Source organism: Alosa pseudoharengus, unplaced genomic scaffold (genome assembly GCF_046254945.1).
Source record: "Alosa pseudoharengus isolate Yale_2024_CS ecotype anadromous, Long Island Sound unplaced genomic scaffold, YU_APseudo_1.1 YU_APseudo_1.1_scf_13, whole genome shotgun sequence".
Lineage (NCBI taxonomy): Eukaryota > Metazoa > Chordata > Actinopteri > Clupeiformes > Clupeidae > Alosa > Alosa pseudoharengus.
The window spans coordinates 22,779,935-22,793,783 of record NW_027468598.1 but is presented as its reverse complement, the minus strand read 5'-3'; the positions used below and the strand labels follow the sequence as shown (position 1 = coordinate 22,793,783).

The window sequence follows — 13,849 nt, the reverse complement described above, 5'->3', positions numbered from 1 at the left end:
TCACATTCATTGTTAGGGAAAGAAGTAAAAGAGGATCATTTGGAGTTGCTGTCCCAAACCAAAGGTGTGTGAAGGCCTATTGTAGGCCTATGTGACTTGGTTCAGCCTCAGCTTGGTACCTACAAAGGTGAATTAGCCATAAATATCTATATATTGTCTGTAAGTACATGTTATAATCATTCCATTTCACCCCCCCTTTTAAATATGCTTTTACAACAGCCAAATGATTTGAATTATGGGCAGCCGTAGCCCACTGGTTGGCACTCTGGACTTGTAACCGGAGGGTTGCCGGTTCGAGCCCCAACCAGTGGGCTGCGGCTGAAGTGCCCTTGAGCAAGGCACCTAACCCCTAACTGCTCCCCGAGCGCCGCTGTTGAAGCAGGCAGCTCACTGCGCCGGGATTAGTGTGTGCTTCACCTCACTGTGTGTTCACTGTGTGCTGTTTGTGTTTCACTAATTCACCGATTGGGTTAAATGCAGAGACCAAATTTCCCTCACGGGATCAAAAAAGTATATTTATACTATACTTGAATCTACCAGGTAGGCCTAATAAGGTAAACATAAACTTTTAGTGTCTTATTTAATTATTAGGTAAACTTTACTTTACCTTTGTTAACATTACAGTTTTCAATGAATATTTAATATTTTCTTCATTATTAATTAAATAAATAAATAAGTGCAGACATTTATTTTGAAGGGTCAAGGATTGGCGGCCATATTGGAAGTTTCCTTATTGTCGCTGGCTCCATGCAGCTAGCTGCAGGATATTGCGAGATAACAACACTGCTTTGTTTTGTGTACCTTCTGAAACCTTTTTTAGTCATGTGAAATCTTTCATATTGTTAGGTGAAGTTAATTTTCTTTTCCCCACGTTCCACATGTAGCTATCTAACAAAAATACGTTGGCTACTAATGATACCACAAAAGTAGCATTTGCCTTGGTTGGACGACTGGCTGCTGGAAGATATAACGTTAGCTAATGTTAGCTAATGTTTGCAATTCGAACCAACATTAACAGATGTTTGAGATTGTTGGCTGGTTGACTTAGACAGCTAACTAAAGACTTTTACACCAGGCGAAAAAAAGACGGTGAGTTAAAATGACATGAGCAACATTACTAATGAGTCATACGAGAACTAAAGTGCATAACGTTAATGAATTCTTCCGAGTTTTCAATGAGTTTAGCTGTATTACTTTGAGAAGATAAATGTGACACCTAGGAGGCCGCGAACTGTTAACTCGCCTAATTTCATGTAATGTAATGTAATTCCATGTAATGGTGGCATCCTTTTTGCTTGGCTTTGCACAGCATTCGTCTAACAGTCAGGATGGTGTGTGAACTGCTTCTGTCGTCTGTATGGTTCCTTTTCGTTATCTTTTGGATGGAGACGATCAGCGTTTGGCTTTTCCTATGTTTCTTCTACCAGGACAGGGCCTTCTATCACTGGGGAGATGGGTGAGTGCGTTGACGTTCATAAAGGGGATGATACATGGAGCAACTTTTTGGGCAGTGTGGCTGGCAACCACATAACCGTTTCAATGGTTTTAGATTGAGTGATCATTTGTATACTGATGATTAAAGTTCTCCAGGGTGAAGAAGTTTACCTATATCAATGGGAATATGACAGAACAACAATACATTGCTCAAAAAGTTGCCTTGTGTATCATTAGCTTAACTCTTTAATTTTCTGGAGCAACTTTGAGTATCCCCTTACTAAATCACGTTATTACATGAGCTCAGCTCCTGTGACTCTTGTACTCTTTGGACATGAATGATATGTGGACACATTTAAGCAGTAGCCTATCATTTCTTGTAAATCACATATGCAGCTACTGCTAAAATATTAAAACATGCTGAGTGGAAGTCTTTGCTTTGCTTTCCTACAGGGTGTTTGCTGACGACCCTGGACAAATGCTCTACATGTTAACCAGGTAAGTGATTTATAGACACACTCCTTTAGTACTACATTCCTGTCCTGTCATTCGTCACAATAGAAAAAGGTACCATGACACTTCTGTCTATTAAAAGTGTTTACTTATTATTCCCACTTTATCAGATCTAAAATCTACCACTTTTTCTTTCTAGAGTTGACCGTTCTGGGGAGATGCAGACATGAGAGTGAAGAGTACAACAAAATATATCATGATTGGAACACAAGAGAAGAATGGGGCCTTTCATATTTCTTTTATCATCATTTAAGATATTCTGTATCCATGTCCATATCTGGACCTGCCTGCATCCCCCTTCGAAATCAAACGGGACCAGAGGACACACTTTTGTAGTTGGATGGATGACTACTTATCTATTTGATGGACAGCAGAAAAGATTTAACATAAATGTGGACCTTCCTCCTGAAAGCGTTTTCAGTAACACTACACTAACCAGCCTATGTCCTCTGCCCTTGTCCAATATGGTCAGGGTATACAGTCTAATTATATATACCTGTGTATATAGACATTTAATTTGAATGTGTGAACAAGAAGTCATCTCTACACTCTGTGAGACTTGATGAATCTTATGTCAATGGTATAAAATGGAATTTAGTGAGGCAAACCTCAAGAATGTTTCAGCGGTTCTGTTTATAATTTGATTGTTGACTGTCTTAAACTTTCAGATAATTTTTACCTTGTAGAGACTGTTAAATTGTATATTACTCACACTCAAGGGTGTTTTGCTTGAAAGCAATAAAGTTGAGATTTGCTTGGTAGATGTTTTATCTTTTTTCTCATACTGTTTTCTATTTTTATTGGTCGTCGTCAGTGAGATCTGCGGTCACAAACCGGAAGCTGCTCTTTAATGTTGTATTGATGTCCTCACTAGATGGAATTTTAGTGTGAATTTCACCAGGTTTGCATATTCAATGACTGATCCCTTGTCAAAGGTGATTATTTCATGAAATGCAGTCAAGAGAATGTTATGAGCAGCAAGATACCTTTACATTACAGACTATGTTGGTGTATATATTGGGGCTATCAAAACTGGTCCTGTCTTTTTTTTTATCCAGAGTATACTTTTTTAGATGAACAGTATTAAAACAGGTCTTGTTGCTTATTTATACAGTCTATGTTTTGTACAAAAAAAAAGTAAACATACAGTCAGTAAACTACAGTCTAGCAAACATTAGATCGAGACTTCCAGAACAGTAGGTGGTGCTATTTCCAAACAATGATAACATACGGAAACAAAACAAGGAACCAAGTACCAACGAGTTGTCGTGTCTGATGGAAGATGGAATAGCATTGTAGCTTTGTTGTCAATTTCATTTGTTTTTACAAGTCTTGAAAACATTTTCATTGATCGATCCAGAGCCAGGGGAAGGACCGGTCTTCTCGAAGATGGCTCCAACAATCCAAACTCAAGCTCAACGTGAAGACGGCCACAGGTAACTTACTTTAGCTAGCTAGCTAGCTCGTGGGCTAGCATTTTGCTACCTATCCAGCGCTAGCTTTCAGGCTAAAATCTGTTCTTTCCAGCTTCCAGTGGGAAACCATTAAGCTAGTCATGAAGATAACTATCAAAGGGTTATCATGTCTTAATTTTCCAGGTTTCCGCGAAGACATATGCAAGCCAAGGCATTTTTGTTTGGATTCAGCAATGAATCTGTTAACGTTAGCAAAGGGTGTTGTAACTTGATTACCAAGCTGGCGCGCACCGTTGACATAAATAATATTACAGCGCAGTGACGTTGTGAGGCTTGATTTCTTATGTTTACATTTTCGTGTTTTTTAGGACCTCTTCACACAGAACCGTCCCAGAGAGGTACGTCTTGGGTATAACATTATCACTCAACGTCAGTCCATCATGTACACCACATAATGTAGGCCATCTGTATTTAGTGGTTATAAACTAATATATCGAGACTTCTGAATTCTTGACAGGTCTGGCGTTGTGTGTCGGGTGAAGTACTGCAACAGCCTCCCTGACATACCCTTCGACCCGAAGTTCATCACGTACCCGTTTGATCAGCACAGGTACACATCACATCAGAGTGAATTTTGGAACACCTTGCATCCACATCCCTGAAATTGAAATTGTTGTTTCAGTTCAGATATTTAACCTAGTCTACTTGTCTGTTATCAAAAGATTTGTACAATACAAGGCTACTTCACTAGAGAAACAACACAAGCATGACCTGTTGACGGAACCCGATCTTGGGGTCACGATTGACCTCATCAACCCAGACACCTATCGTATAGATCCTAACAGTAAGTCAATGCAGCACATATTAATCACAGGCTTCTAATAAAATCATATGTGATGACAATGGATTAGATAAATAATTAATTGATAATTATTGTTAAATATTGCTTACATTTTGTCCAGTTCTCCTTGACCCAGCCGATGAGAAACTACTAGAAGAGGACATCCAGGCTCCTACAAGTTCGAAGAGGTAAGCTAGGATTAAATTAACATGTAATGATTTTGCATGCCTGTTCTGATGCATACCACATTGTGTTTTGACTCTAACATTGTTTTTATTAAATTCAGATCTCAGCAGCATGCTAAGGTAGTGCCCTGGATGAGGAAGACTGAGTACATCTCCACAGAGTTCAATAGATATGGCGTTTCCAATGAGAAAGTGGAAGTCAAGTAAGTCCATATCTGCTAATTGCTATGCAACTTTGACATACAGGATAGCCTCATAAAGTATAACTTTGAAATCAATTGTCTTTTGCAGGATTGGTGTTTCAGTCAAGCAGCAGTTCACAGAGGAAGAAATCTACAAAGACAGGGACAGTCAGATTGCGGCCATTGAAAAAACATTTGAAGATGCACAGAAAGCTGTGAGGACCTTTCCTCTTGATATTTTACTCATTGTTCAAGGGAACCGTTTAGAATAATTTGCCACAAAAATGGACCAATTGCAAGTCTTTTAAAGTTGTGACTTTCAGATCACAAAGATTTATAGCTTATATCCTCCTTGCAGATCCCACAGCACTACAGCAAACCCAGAGTCACTCCAGTGGAGGTTTTGCCTGTCTTCCCTGACTTTAAGGTTTGAACCCCGCATGAGAACTTGATGAACTTTAGTGTGTAGATTTATCTCATTATGTAGTCATGTCTGCATCTGTGCAATGGAGTGAATGTTGTTGAATTCTGGTTCCTGGTCATTTTGTGTATTAATTATTTATGCTGTAAAATGTCACCCACAGCTACAGATTTATAATTTTCTTAAGAGGGTTGGATGCATGTCACATTGAACTACATTCTCCAGATTTTGAGTCAACCAGCTGTGGAGGTTCTTTCCTGATCCTTTCTTCTTCTCGCCCTCTCTAGATGTGGATCAACCCATGTGCTCAGGTCATCTTCGACTCTGACCCTGCTCCCAAAGACATATCTGGCCCTGCTGGTGTGGATATGATGTCTCAGGCTATGATCAGGTAAGAGTGATATACAATGTTGCTCCAGGTGTAAACCAGTTGATAAGTGCATTTTTCATCTCAACACCCCTTTTAGAGCACCTTTGTATTTTATCTTTTCTACTGACTAGTTAATGACTAGTTAATATTGTAAAAGGTTATCCAGGGTCTTATATCTGATATCAGTTGATAGTTCTATACCAACGTTTCAAGTAGAGTTTTTGTGTTATCCTGGTTTACAGTTGTGACTTGTGAGTATTGGTGAGTGGAGAGTGGGATACATGTTCTGTGGTCTGGCATGCCGAATGTTTTTGTTGTCTTTTTGCAGGGGTATGATGGATGAGGAAGGAAACCAGTTTGTGGCATACTTCCTGCCCAACGAGGAAACCATGCGCAAGCGCAAGAGAGACGTTGAGGAGGACATTGAATTCATGCCAGAAGAATTGTAAGGAATAACACTGTGGACAAAAATACATGGGATGGGGAAATATCAGTAACATATAATACATGATGCAGATGCATTTATTACTTTGTGTCCGAGTTACATTTTGCATCAACCAGACTGTTTTAAAATATGATCATCTATCTGAGCTGCACCTCGGGATGTCAACAGATTTAAATGTTTTGAAAGTGTGTCCAACTCCATGTGTTTACCGCAAGTCTCTTTAATTCCAAAATTACTTATTTTCATTCATGTCTAGGTATGAATACAAGATTGCCAGGGAGTACAACTGGAATGTGAAGAACAAGGCCAGCAAGGGCTATGAGGAGAATTACTTCTTCATCTTCAGAGATGGAGATGGGGTCTACTACAACGAACTGGAGACCAGGTGGGAACCATTGGCATTTACAGTCAAAAGCTTCCTCTTTTACTACTTTCTTGCAAATGGTTCATTATGTTGCTATTTTTCTAAATTGTTTGCACTAGACAACCAGAGCCACATATCTGGGCAATTACAGCGAAACATGTATGCCAATGCTATTGATTCTATGCTAACATAATATGTTCAAATAATTGCTGTCATCAATCAGCCTGCTTGTTTTCAAAGAGTACCGGTAATCATTTTGTTTAATGACTGGGCTTAAAATTCCACCCTCTTCCTTAATTTAATTACCGTGTGGATATGACCAAAGATTACCTTGGAACATAGGCTGAGTATTGAGAATGAGATTTTGATCCGTTCAATGTGTCTTGGTCACAGAGTGCGTCTGAGCAAGAGAAGAGCCAAGGCTGGAGCACAGTCCACCACCAACGCCATGCTGGTGTGCAACCACAGAGACATGAACGAGAAGGAGCTGGAGGCCCAGGTGAGACTTCTGGCAGTGCTCCCAAAAAAAGGGAAGGGAATTTTAATGACTGAAGTTATTTTTCGTAATCCGTTTAGGTCATACATTTAAATCATAATGGTTATAAAAAGATCTTAACAAGTCTTACATTTGACTGACTGAGCCCTGCAAAAAAGTGTATTACTTATTAATACTTTAATACTGGCCATTTGCATGTGTCTGATCATTGAAAGTGTGTGTTGTGGCTTGTGACCTGTGTTCATTTCAGACTTTACATGTATATGTTTGGTAATGTATATAAATATATATATATAAGGAACTATGAAAGTAGTTATAAGTCCTGAGTGCCCATAACTCTGGATGCTCTGTCCCACACAAGGCTAACCCGTGTGGTTTTAAGGTGTGTGGCTGGGTGGGTGCCTAAGGTGTCATGGTTGAGCCAAGATGGCTGACTAGTTTCATGGACAGCCTGATTTGAGGAAACTGATAGATGTGTGTGCCCTCTCCGTGCTACAGGAAGCCCGCAAAGCTCAGCTGGAGAACCACGAGCCCGAGGATGAGGAGGACATTGACATCGACAAGGACATCCAGGAGTCTGGTGAGGCTTCAGCACTTTATCTACTGCATCATTAATTTATTTATTGTGACGATGGCTGTCTGGGGTTAAATGGAAGTTTCATTGTAAATGGAAATTTACATAGAAATGCCCTGTATGTGCGTTCAGACACCTTTTTTTATGATATTATGTTGCAAGAAGATCAACAAACATTTCAACTTACACTTGTAGGTAGCATTCAGTCTGGACCCCAAACGCTAAATAAACACTCAATAAATGTTGTTCAAAGTCTGTCTGAATGGGGTATAAGTTTAGTATTTACTTGCTGTTCTGGGCTTTTAATGTTGATGCTGATGTTGGTGATTTGTTTCTAATATTTCTGTGTTTACCTTGGTTTGCTCTCAGGCGACGAGAAGGAGAAGGGCAGCGAGAGCGAGAACTCTGACAGCGAGTCAGAGCATGAGGAAGAGGAGCCTCACGAGCGTGACGAGGATGAGGAGGAAGAAGAGAGCGCCAAGCGGCCGCGACGGGCGAGTGGCAGCGGCAGCGAGAGCGGCGACGAGCGGCAGGCGCGGGAGACGCGCGCCGACGAGGAGGAGATCTTCGGGAGCGACGACGACAGCGACGACGATGGCGACGATAAAGCGGGCAGTGGTGACGGCGGCGGAGGCCGCAGCAGCGGCAGCGAGGATGAGGAGGAGGAAGATGGCGGAAGGAGGAGGAGCGGGAGCGCCTCACCGCCGCTCAGCAGCAGTGACCACTCGGAGACCGGCCAGCAGAGTGGCAGCGAACGTGGCTCTGACTCAAGTGACGCCAGCGACAGCGACTGAGATGGCAGAACACAGCTTCTGTCCCGCCCTTTCCCATAACACCGCACACTCGTGCACGCACCTTTGCTCGATGCACTCGTCTCATCCATTCAAACGCACTCACTCATTCACACACATACACATGCTTATCTACACACACATTTTACACATGCACTCATTTATACGCATACACACATTCACCACATATTCACACACATTCACTCATATACACTCACGCATGCCCTTGTATACATTGCATTAGCAAACACCATTCTTGAAATGAGACATGCGTCAGAAAGGTGCTTTAGAAATATTGTTTTTCATTTAGTAATTGCTATGGGATAGTGGTTATTATCACTTTGTGGGATCACTTGGGCCCACAGATTATCTACTCACAAGGCTATCATGTTAGACATGGCGATTGTTGTGTCTCCTCTCCATCTCCCATAGCCTCCCATAATCTGGACATCCATCGTCCCTCTCGCCTCCTCTCGCCTCCCCTCTCTTTACCCATATCTGGGGGTCTCTGTGCATATTTCACGTCATTTTCATCTTCAGACTACCCCTCTCAAGGTTGGCCTGGCGTCTACCGTGTGTGTGGAGTGGAGAGACCAGCGAGAGTCATTACACATTAACGTCCACCTCCCACAGTCTCCACTTGCATTATAATTCCGCTTGTTTCTGTCTCAATAGCTTTTTTTTTTTTTTAAATGTCTGTCTCTTTTTTTTTTTTCCCCAGCCTTTCCTTTCGCATTCTGCTTTGACATATGGTCTGGATAAGGTTTTTCTATTTTGTTCTAAGAACCTATAGAAATCAATTAATTGAGTTGTTTTGAATAAGAGTGTCACATTGTCTAATACTGTTAGCATACACTTTTTTTGTAGTAGTGTAGTTGAGACCGTCTACTGCAGTGTATGGACAATGTAAATAAATATTAAACTGATTGTTTTTTTTTTATATCATTGTCTGTGCTTTACTCTTACTACAACAACCACTGGTTAAGAAATACACAAAGAGATACATCTATCGTAGTACAGTTTAAAATAAAAGTTTGTAAAAGTTATCTTATTTGTTTGTATAAATGAATGTTTAAGTGGTATTTCATTTTAAAGTCCAAAATGATCACTTCTGTTCTGTCCACCGCACAACAACAAACAAAGAACAATACTGTATGGACAATACTGTACAAAAGGTTTGGAGAGGTTTTGTTCCTCTCAACGAAAGAATGCCAGTTTGTTTTTCAGCCACTCTTCTGTCAGGTCATCTGCATTTCGAGTCTCAAACACCTGTGGAAGAGGAGGTTACAAAGAAAGTGATGAGGAAATATACAGCAAATCACGGCAGTGCAACTGTATGGATTTTAGCAAATTAAATGGAGCCACTTAAGGCAATGGATATCATCTTCATCTGACGATACTGGGACACTATACTACATATAGAGCTAAAAATAGCACATGGTATGTAAAAAAAATCAATATCCTCAAAGGAAATTTAGTTTTGAAAATGTATTTTTGTCTCCCAAGAAACAAATCACACCTTATTGAGATCTCATATGTTTCACCTTTAGGAGAAATAAGGCTAGATAAGAATGAATTGAAATGAGTATTTTGGGATCTTACATTGAGAGTATTTTGGACCTTGGTATTTGGTAGACACTTTTGTTCAAAGTGATTACTTATTACTTAGACCATCACCATAGATGGAATCCTCACTTGATTTTCACTGAAGATGGAATCTCATTCAAAAGATCAGTTAACTAAAGAAGATAGCCTACACACTCATCATTAGAAATTATGAAGCAAAATGTTCAGACAGAACTTAATTAACCACCAGTCTGCCTGCCAAATATGGAGGACTGCAACTAGTGGCATAGGGAAATAAAAAAAAAAACATCTGATTGCACAGGCAGATATGTGCAGCCATGTCAGTGGCTCTTCCTCACTGGACGCTACTCACAGTGACATACACAGAACATGGGAGTGTGAGAGGAGATGAGAAATAGCCCTCCTTTTGGATCAGCCCAAATCTTCTTGGGTGACTAATTGGATATTTTCATATTTATCACTTTCCTCTTCATATAGATTGGATAGCAAAAAGACCACAATGTCACCATCAGTTGGTTTACCTTGGTCAGCTCTGCAGTTTGAACCAGACGGTTTTTGCTGCCCGCGTACATCATCTGTTGTTCAGGTTTGCACCCTGTAGGTATTACAGATATAGTGTGTCATTTAAAGTTGGTATATACTGTAAAAAGAATGTTTTATACTATTCCCCAAATTCCCCAAACATGCAAGCAAGGCAATCCATGCACACATTCCTCACCTACTGGACTTGAGAAGATGAAGCAGAGTGGGTATGAGACACGCCCATCCGCATGGTTATATTTGTAGCTGTACACAATGAATGTTCAACCATGTTAAGAAATCTTTGTTTGTAATTCTATTGGTTGCTTCTGATTTAACAAAGATTAATATTAACTCACTCTTTGACTTGTTTAAGCACTTGTGCTAGTTTAACTAGAGCACTTCCTAGAGACTAGCTGATGGAGACAGATGAAATATTGAACAAAAATGTGTAATGTGTAAGACTACAATATAACAGTTTGAATTAATGTATCGGTTAAGTTGTCTAGCTGTATAGAGGAATACAACGATCTTTCCGGCCAATGTGTTTGTGTCTGGTAAATAGCATTAACTGAAATTCTGCCATTTCAATAAGTGACATCACTGAATAATCATCTATACAAGCAGGTGGTAAAAAGGATATCTGGGCTGACGTTCAGGGAGCTTTTCCCTCAAGTCATCAAGAGTAATATCCTGTAATAAGAGATACAGGGTTGGTGATGTGGACCATTTCCCATCCTTCCTTTCATCCTTCCCTTTTCATCAACAGGGCTATGGCTTTATTAATATCCCACAAAGGAACATCTGTAAATTATCATTTTCAATCTTTCAAATTTTCAGTTTATGTAATCTATAGTATTTTCACATATCCAATTACTAAAGACAAATATTGGCTTGTGTTAAAATCGTTAGCACATTTTAGAGTAGAGTGATACTGTTGATATAAGGTATAGACTATGAACTAAAAATGTAGTATACCAAAGTGAAACACGATATCAGTCACAGAGAAGAAGTTCAGTCAAGATGTAAGTTTAATTTGTCTGTAAACAGGCGAAAGATATACGAAGCACAAGGTAGCTCATCCCTCCCTTCAAATATTGTATGTAAAAGAAAAAATAATGATTGATACCAAATGCATACAAAAGTGTATACTACCCTTAATGTCAGTATTTTTTTAAAATTTTCTCTGAATCTAGGGCCTTGTAGAAAATCAATTCAAAAAGCATGCAGTACAAACTTGTGGTTCAGACATACTGAGAGCATTTGTCTTCCGCAACCAAAAACGTTTGGGCTGGCTATAAATAATACTTCTCATGACAATGTCCAAACATTGCTTCCCACTTAATATGTTTTTCAGGGTGTAAAACTGAAGTAATTTCAAGAGCTGCAAATAATATGAAGATATAGAATTTGAACAGAAATATTTGACAGGCCTTCCTTTTGGGACCCATGATATAGACAAGGTCTGAACAAAATCTGAGACGTTGCAGCAACAACCTTATCTGATTTGACACGGAATGACACAGAATGACCCAAAGTGAGAAGACATCAAGGCTATACCCTAATCAATGGCATGCATGGTATTTGATGCCCCACAAGCAATCAGTAGTGATATTAACCCAGGCGCCTTACATTGTCCCTGTTTGGGAACACACAATACATTAAACCATATATTGGAATATTGGACATAATACTGTTTTCCACTCTCTCAGAACGCAAAACTAGACATATCTGCAGCTGGTTTTAGAATAGAAACAGAGGTGGACGAAGTACACAATTACTTTACTTAAGTGAAAGTATAGATACCTTGTCAAATATTACTCCAATACAAGTGAAAGTTGCTAAGTCAGATTTTTACTTAAGTCGATGTACAGAAGTACTTGATTTTAAAAATACTTAAATATTCAGAAGTACAAGTATTTCTCCTTTTTAATGTATTGTAATGTAATGTTTATTTTGTCATTAATAGGGTATACATCCTTTGGTCAGTCATAGGACTTGAACAGACCTTTAGTTCCTTACATCCAACGAAAACATTTTACCTATCATAACTTTGCAACTGTTCAAATTGATGCAATAATATAATTTAAATCATTATGCATTCTCTGTTCACAAATTTAAAACATTTTCACTGTGAATACAAAAACCAGATAATTGAATTATGAATAGATTATTTATTGTTTAATGATGCATGCTAAATATCTAGCTATGCTGTGAATGTCAGGTGATTGTTTAATTTCATTCCAATTTCACAATGATCATGGAGGATAGCCTAGCCAGACTAGGCCTACTTCTCAAATTTCAATTGCTAACAGGTTTGTCTAGGTTCTCTCAGGCTACATGGAGGATGCTCTGATGAAGAATCTGTCACCATCATTACCACAGCCAATTCAGCCAAGTTTAAATGGACTATTGAAAAAAATGAACTTCAAGATGGTCTATCGCATTATTGGATTCAAAGAATCAAATGTGGTTAAAAGTACTTCATGCTCATATTTAAAATTACACTTACAGTAAGTAGAGTATTCAATGTACTTACTGTCCATCCCTGAATAGAAATAGTAACACTGATGACAAACACTTAATTTTAATCCTGCAAAAAACAATGTGAAGATGAATATTTACCTCATACTCCTCTTCCACCACTACCAGTTGTTTTACCATGTCAATCTTCACTGAACAAGGGGGAACAACACCATCATTAATCTTTTGAGAACAGTGTAAGTGACAGCCATTAAAGTGAATTGTTTCCAATAAATGTTCTTCAGATGCCCAGCAAATATAATATGTTGTGATAATCACAACAAAACCGGAAATGATGCAGCAAATAGTCTGCTGAGAAAGACACTCACTTAGTATGGCTGCATTGTTTGTCTCTTTTCGGAAACGGAACTTCTTCAGTTTTTCCTTCAGGATTTCATCCACTTCACATACTACGAGAGAATCTGCCTAAAGATTTAACCACAACATCAGGTGACAAGTCTTGGCTGAGCTAAACTAAAACGACTTAAGAGTTGACCATCATAAGCAGGCATAATACACACAATAACCATATAGGCCTACATTCTAACTAGGCAAATTCATTCAAAAAATGAATAAATGAACAAAGACAACAATAAAGTGTCATGTAGTTATGCTTTCCATATTATTATCTGAAAACATAACATATGTTTATGGGCAGGAAGTGTGCAGCTACATGTTGCAATTCTACTTCCTGACTATAACGGTTAAGAGTGCACCAAAATGGGAGAAAATGCACTATACACATAAAAATAACATGCCATGGCATCTATAGGGAACATGAAATTAGGAAAACTTTCAGACAATTAATTTAAAAGCAATTAATCCTTACCATTTCTCTGTCTTGAAGCTGAGACCTACTTCCTTTTGATCTATGAAGCTGTTTTTTCCTCCTGTTCCCCTTCTGACTTGTGACACAACTGACATCCTCAAGTTATAAGATGGCTATTTGCATAATGGGAGGGTATAGGCTTCTTATTACTGTGAGTGTTTTGATGTCACATTTGCGCTAACACAGCAGCAGCAGAAGCAACAACAACAAAAAACAAACCAGATATGCAATATATTTTCCTCTCTGCCCTTTATATTCGTAAGTCACTGTCCATTGTCTTCATCTAAATTAGTGATTTAGAGATAAAAGAGTGCTATGTGTATGTGTACTTATGTTTGTGCTTCTGGTTGAGGTTGAATT

General features: G+C 39.0%; 2 protein-coding genes and 1 long non-coding RNA gene across 3 annotated transcripts; 2 read left to right on the top strand and 1 right to left on the bottom strand.

Annotated features, from left to right (window-relative positions):
- The first annotated feature begins 749 nt into the window (after window positions 1-749).
- LOC143121188 (uncharacterized) lies at window positions 750-2,708 on the top strand. The gene is made up of 4 exons (XR_012986427.1): window positions 750-1,089; window positions 1,310-1,456; window positions 1,888-1,932; window positions 2,087-2,708. It is a non-coding gene; the product is annotated as an uncharacterized LOC143121188 (long non-coding RNA).
- A 486-nt stretch (window positions 2,709-3,194) lies between these two features.
- paf1 (PAF1 homolog, Paf1/RNA polymerase II complex component) lies at window positions 3,195-8,971 on the top strand. Its single transcript, XM_076282558.1, has 14 exons — window positions 3,195-3,383; window positions 3,731-3,760; window positions 3,880-3,972; window positions 4,085-4,206; window positions 4,325-4,391; window positions 4,490-4,591; window positions 4,680-4,785; window positions 4,929-4,997; window positions 5,279-5,382; window positions 5,690-5,806; window positions 6,063-6,191; window positions 6,564-6,669; window positions 7,165-7,246; window positions 7,610-8,971. The coding sequence occupies exons 1-14, from the start codon at window positions 3,337-3,339 to the stop codon at window positions 8,032-8,034; spliced, it is 1,599 nt and encodes a 532-aa protein (XP_076138673.1). The 5' UTR covers window positions 3,195-3,336; the 3' UTR covers window positions 8,035-8,971.
- On the bottom strand, window positions 8,949-13,599 carry gmfg (glia maturation factor, gamma). Its single transcript, XM_076282559.1, has 7 exons — window positions 13,490-13,599; window positions 12,990-13,086; window positions 12,763-12,812; window positions 10,781-10,830; window positions 10,337-10,419; window positions 10,140-10,213; window positions 8,949-9,300 (listed from the first exon to the last, which is right to left on the bottom strand). The coding sequence occupies exons 1-7, from the start codon at window positions 13,490-13,492 to the stop codon at window positions 9,229-9,231; spliced, it is 429 nt and encodes a 142-aa protein (XP_076138674.1). The 5' UTR covers window positions 13,493-13,599; the 3' UTR covers window positions 8,949-9,228.
- Window positions 13,600-13,849: the final 250 nt, after the last annotated feature.